This window comes from Trachurus japonicus, chromosome 24 (genome assembly GCF_045865225.1).
Source record: "Trachurus japonicus isolate A0001 chromosome 24, Traja_1.0".
Lineage (NCBI taxonomy): Eukaryota > Metazoa > Chordata > Actinopteri > Carangiformes > Carangidae > Trachurus > Trachurus japonicus.
In genome coordinates, this window is record NC_140930.1 from 4959914 (window position 1) to 4966668 (window position 6755).

General features: G+C 36.9%; 1 protein-coding gene across 1 annotated transcript in view; it reads right to left on the bottom strand.

Moving 5' to 3' along the window:
• The window catches only part of LOC146961195 (uncharacterized), an 11816-nt gene extending 7948 nt beyond the window's left edge, over nt 1–3868 (bottom strand). Inside the window, exons 1-3 of the mRNA XM_085771682.1 lie at nt 3860–3868; nt 3546–3719; nt 2481–2963 (exon numbers count right to left, since the gene is read on the bottom strand). Of these exons, the coding sequence (XP_085627808.1) occupies nt 2481–2963; nt 3546–3719; nt 3860–3868 (666 nt within the window). The remainder of the gene's footprint in view (nt 1–2480; nt 2964–3545; nt 3720–3859) is intronic.
• Nucleotides 3869–6755: the final 2887 nt, after the last annotated feature.

Consider the following 6755-nt stretch of genomic DNA (forward strand, 5'->3'; position numbering starts at 1 on the left):
AAGATGAAGATAAAATAATGACATTTTACCCCTATTCTATGAACCTTTATTGATAATAACAGCAGCAAAGTACAAGTGCAGTTATTAGGGGGAGTTGATATCAAATAACGAGCACAAATGAAAAGTTTTAGGGTTAGGGTTAGGGCTTCCTTGTTTTTAGAGCCACATATTTTGGATGCACTCTTCAGTTTCCCTTCCAATAGCTATAAATGAAGGTTTTGAGTGACTTCCTTTGGTTTTATCAATATGGTATTTCCCTAAAATGATGAAAACCAAACAGTAGAGAAAACCCAGAAACTAAGACACCTCTCTCGGTGCTGTATGATTATTACATCACTTGTTGGAGCAGTGTCGCCTCCCGGTGGCCACCTGTGAGAACTACAAGCATCACTGTTCTCCATGTGGAAACAGCTGGAAACACCAGAGTGAGCCAGCTGTTACATATTCAGCTGCAGCTGCCAACAGCTGTATGTTCGCTTGTTGTAGGATTAATACACATTCATATATATATTCATTTTTTTAACATCTTAATCAATACATTTAAAGACTTCACAAGATCATTCACAATGAAATGAGCAGCTGGGAACATATTAAACCTCCATTCTACATCCTCTCTGTGCAGTTACCCAATTTGTTCACTTTTCTGTGCTGTTAATATGTGTAGTTTCTGTCCATATCAGTTTATAGAAATATGATGAATTTAGGAATATGGACTGAATTAATTAAACAAGGACTGTTTTAATATCAGAGTGTGATAAAGAGGTTTTAAGACATAGTTTCAACCTTCCTTAAATGTTCATGAAAACACCTTACTGTAAACCTGGAGGTTTTTCTGAGGTCCTGGACTTAGAGACATGAATCCAGCTGTGGATGAAGAAAGATTAAGATATAATAAGACATCAATAAAATGCTTTTGTTGTTATGGGAACCAAGTACATCTAATCCACACCACAAAAATCTGAGTCTATAAGACACCTCACATGCACCCAGGCACTCATGCACTCCCACACTATGCTCAATTCAGACGTGTGTGTCCTTGATTTGATATCTTTATTTCGATCAGGTAAACAACAATGTAAAAACAATGAAAAAAAGAGAATAATAATAATAAAAATAAGTGAACAGCAAGAAATGAAAACAAAACAAAACAAAACAAAACAAACAAAACAGTAACTTGCATCTGCAAATTCTTAAGCAACTCAGTTTACATGAGTGAAAAGGAGTAGGAAGAAGTATAAACTTATCTAATCCTACCCCTTTAAATTAATCAACCTTGTGAATAATTCTCATTGCTCTTTTTTGCAGTATGAAAAGTGACTGAGGTGTAGTTTTAGGTGTTTCCCCATATCTATATGTACAGTAATCTAAATAAGGAAGAATCAGTGAATTATACAGAATGCTTTTTTAATTTCTTTATCTAGGATTTGTTTAATGTGAGATTTCCAGCTAATTTTGTCATCTCTTACCACTCCCAGGAATTCATTGTCATTTTGCTCTTTCAATGTTTACACCATCTATGTGTACCTGTATTTGATTATGTATTTTACAGTTCCCAAATAACATGATTTTTGTTTTGTTCAGATTTAGTGATAATCTATTTTTGTCAAGTCATATTTTTTATTTTACTTAATTCTGAAGTAATGACACCCAAAAGTTGCTGCAAATTCTCACCAGAACAAAAGATGTTTGTGTCATAGTAGATACTGACCCCTGGGGGACACCACACGCAATATCCACACATCTGACAAACAGTCTCCCATCTTCACATATTGCTGCCTGTTTCCTAAATAACTTTTCACACAATTCAAAACAAACCCCCTGACCCCATATTGCTCCATTTTATAAATCAATGTGTCGTGGTTAATTGGGTCATCTGATGTCAGATCAAAGGCGTTTGTTACGGCACGCCTAATGGAAACTCAACCTGACTGAATTAACACAGCTGAAACAAACTGATGCAAACTAACGAAAAACTGAAAACAAACAAACTATCATCTTTCTCAGCCAACTACACCCTCGGCATAAAATAGTGAGTATACAGTATTCGGCATTTCTCATCTCAGAAAAGTCAAAAGAAAAGAGAAAAAGAGAGACGCATCTCATCCCCGTTACACATGGTATTATTCATGTTGTGATCTGTGCACACTACCTGAACTTTGTTACACACAGTTTAAATATAGCTTATTAAATGTGAATAGCCTATCTTTAATAATGGAAAAGGGGCTGGGGTGTGTTTTTTTTATTAGTAACCTCCTCCCAGACTACTTTTGCTTCATCAGCTCGTGGAGCTCTGTTTGCGTTATCATTCTGCCACTGTGAGCCCCTGCCTGCGCTGCATCTGGTCTACGAAATTAGAGCCCGTAGAAACTAACAGTATCCCATTGAAATCCCACATCGTTCAGAAAATGCCTAAGATCGCTAAGAACGCTCTCTTTAGCCTGCTGTCTGGAAAGTGTATCTATAGGAGACACTTGTGTTACTTCATTTTTTATTTCTCTCTCATTTTTAAACAAGTTGCTCAGGCTCTCAGCTTCAGCACAGTTGCCATAGGCCCACCTCTTTCGATTTACTGTCTGCAAACCAAACAAATCCCTACATGATTCGCAAGGAGGCATTTTTTGTCCTGTTCTGATATCAAATGTCTGGCACATGACACTCTCTGGAAGTTGGATCGTTCCATCAAAGTATGACTTCTTGACTTCTTTATCCTTTGAATAGTAGGTCATGACAGCATCAGCGACAAGATTGTCCCAGGAACTTAAACAGGAGGCAGCAACCATGATCTTCCCAGGAGGACGGCCAGCAGTGGAAAGGGAGACTCCATAGTATTTCTTTGACTTCATTGTTTGAGAGACACAGATGGCGGTCGAGGAGAAAAACTTTTTTTGAGAACTATATGATTGGCGGTCCTCCAACATTTCTCTAATTGTGTCTTCATTGTCATGTCCAAATTTTCTGACAATCTGCAAGCAGGAATACATTTTATCATGCTTTTATGCTTCAAAACATTAAAATAGTAGAAAATTAGGCTTTTTTGCTTTTATGATCAGTATTATTCACTAGGACTGGGACGATATGCTTTTCTCCCGATTCGATTCTTCTACGATTTTTTGGATGGCGATTTAAATTGCGATTCTACGATATTGCCGATTCTCTCGATTTTTAGTCTGCATTTTTAACATTTATCTGCACACAAATACTGTAGGAGCCTATAAATTAACATACTCCATTATAAAGTGAACTTAAACCCTTTTCAAAACCTGTACTCTGTGTATGTAAAAAAGGCTAACAAATGCACATTGCACAATATTTTTAAAAAATCCCCCCCCCCCCCCCATTTTTGAAAAAAAAAAATCTATTTAAAAATCGTCAAAAAAAGATATTGCGATATTTATGTGAATCAATTTTTTCTCCCACCCCTATTATTCACCATGTCAAGCCTGCAGAGCTACAGCAACTGTAACTCTTGAATATGTTCAAGTGAGGTAGCAAGACCATACAATTTTTTACAAACTGTACTATCTTTTGACAAACCATAAGCTTACCATGTCCAGCAGACATGAGACTGGATGTCGTCTGGGTAGATGTGTGGAATAGAGTTGAAAGGCTCTTGGGTAGGATTTCTTCCACTTAGCCAAGAGACTTCTATTTTCCATAATATCTTCCGGGGAATATGGTGGCGAGTTGATACTTCCCAAAAAGAAGATGCTGTGAAGAACCTATGAAGTCAAAACATAAATCATATACACAAAGAGATATGGTTTCCTAAATTTTGTAACAGGAATTAAGTGTTCATAAAACAACAGCAGTTACAAAGATTAAATCCAAAAACAGGAAAATGTGTCCCCATCAGACTTACCTCACTCATTAACTCAGAAGATTCTGATGTTGTTTTAGTCAGTATCTTCATGTTGTAAATAATTGTTAAAGAATTTCTTCTAAAAGTGTCAATTTCCAGGTACTCCTCCTCATCACTAACATAAAAAAACATTAAAAAAAAACATCAGTTGTTGATTACTGATCAATTGATTATTATTGAAAAGCACAATACACTTTTCACTAGGATACTTGTGGTTTAGTAAATTGGTGGACTCACGATTTTTGTCCTTCAGCCTGTCATTGGAAATAATACAGGACATCAAAACTATTTCACTGACAATCAACGAATAAAAATGCAATCATAGAAAATACTGACAAAAGGAAGAGACTCAAAGCATGTACTCACCATCATAAGATGTCAACAAATGAAACTGAGAGAAGTGTTCCCCCTCTAATTCAAATGACCTCTGCTTAGTTTGTTTCCTTGTTTTAATATGACACCAAGATGTAGGTTCTTCGTGTCAATCAGTAAAGGAATTCACAAACAAAATGATGGGATGATTATTGTACAACAGTAAGAACAAGTTTTCTCCCGGAACAGAGCAGGATTCCTTAGCATCTGAACATACAAGGAGTGGCAGTGAGAATAGACACAAAAGTCACAGCAGAAACAACAAAGCCAACACCTGAGAGCTGCATACTTGGATGTTTGTATGTCATTGTATCACACCCTATCACTGATGATTCAGTTAGCTACTGCACCGTTGCCTTCGCTGTTCTGTTTTGCATGTTTCCCTTCCCTATGTCTATCTATCAGTCTATCATTTGTTCATACTGAACCACAGGGAGCTACTTTAGTGTTGGCACATGCACAATAAACTTACATAGATGCATATGTTGTGGTGTGGTCTCAGTTTTTAGTTTTTGATCTCACAGTTACAATTTACCTCAGGTTGTGTTAACCTACCCTGGTAGTGGGGTAGGTTGTAACAGTGGCACTTCTTGCATTTGACATCAAATAATGAACTATGTGATATAGTTTGAGAAGTTTAAGGCATTGCTATTTGTAGTGGACACATGAGGGGAGAATGTGTCCAAATTTACAAAGTGTTACAATTATCCCTGGTCTCCCTACCAAACTGTGACGCAGTATGTCAGCAGACTTTCCACAGAAAAATTCACAAACAAAATGATGGGATGATTATTGTACAACATGTAATGTTGTAGAAGTTTGCTCCCGGAACAGAGCAGGATTCCTAAACATCTGAACCAGTGCTAAACGAGAGGGGTCTGTCTGCGTCCTGCAAGAGGGAGGCGTTTCGCGTAGGGGCGTGTCGCGTAGTGATGTCACTACGCGACACGCCCCCTCCACACGGGAAAGTCACGTTGAACCACGCGAGATGTAAAATGAGACCGCCAAAACGGATAACAAAACAGGAAGTAAACCAGTTCCGCCGTAAAAATTGACTAGTCTGAATGGCCGAACATATGCAGACTGTAAGTGTCAGTGTAATTTAATTAATTCATCGATTAATGTATATAATAATTGTGTTTAGCGATGGACTAAGGAAGTAGGGCTATATTTATCCATATTATTAAATATAAGTGTATAAACAGAACGAAGCCAGCCCGTTGCCGACTCAGCAAAATGTAGTTAACGTTAGCAAAGTTTCAGAGGGTTATTTGCCTGTTTGATAAGTGACATGCAGCTATACATACGTTTTATTGCAAATGATCCTAAAAGGTTGAGCCAAATAGAATTGGGTGTTGTAACTTAGCCAGCAATCTGGTGTAACTAATAAATTGTAACTCTGCTATAATATTGACCAGCTCATTCAAAAACATTATTCTCACCGTGGTCTAGTGCAGCAATAGTTTGTTTGAAATTATTGTTCACATTTACATTTAAACACGTACTTCCTACAGTCACAAAAGTGACCGTGGTAAGATTAATATGTAAAGAATTGATGATAGACACATGACACATCAATGTGTGATGTAACATGTAATTGAAAACCTTTATAGTTCTTTTTTGACAGTGAGTTAAATGTGATGGCCGAAGCCCTGGTGGGGCACATGTCCAAGGAGGGAGCAAAGAAGCTCCAAATTTACAAGGAGAAACTGGAAGAAGCCCTCTCCTCTGAGGCATTTCTGAGCAGGCTATAAAATAAAATAAAAAATGAGCCTAGAAATGTTTTGGTTTGGTTTTTTTTAAATAGATCTCTTCTTCACTACAAATACGTTTGACAGACCAAATATAGTTGAGATGAATTGCTACTTGTCACAAAACGACCATGACAAAGAAAGTTATGGTCTATGATCAGTGCTGTGGGTGCATGAGTACAGTAGTGTGTGTGTTGTAGGGTGAAATAAAGGCAATCAGAATACCAAACAAAGCCCAAGAGGTGTTGCAGGTAGGAGAGAGGGCGAGAGGGCCAGCAACTCAAGCTCCAGGAGAATGCTGCTGATGATCCCTGCTGATATCAAGAGAGAAAGCAAGGGAGCAACACTGCTCAGTAACCTACAGAATGGAGAGATTCACAAATGAATTCCCCATTAAGGAATAATAAAAGTTATTGTCATCACATTATTTTAATTTTGTAGGCCACTACTTTTATTTATATATATATATATTTATTTATTTATTTATATATATATCTACACATTACGCTCTTACTCCCACATAAGCACTGACATTATTATTTACTACTTTTATTTATTTATATAAATAAATATAGGGTAGGCCACTAGGCCACTACTTTTATATATATATATATATACATATATCAACACATTACGCTCTTACTCCCACATAAGCACTGACATTTAGCTCATGAATTCCTGTCTGTTAATTATCTTGTGTTTTCTCTTGTGACAAAGTCAGAAAATTTTACATCTAAATTTTAATATAAATGAAATCCTGCCTTAATTGTTTT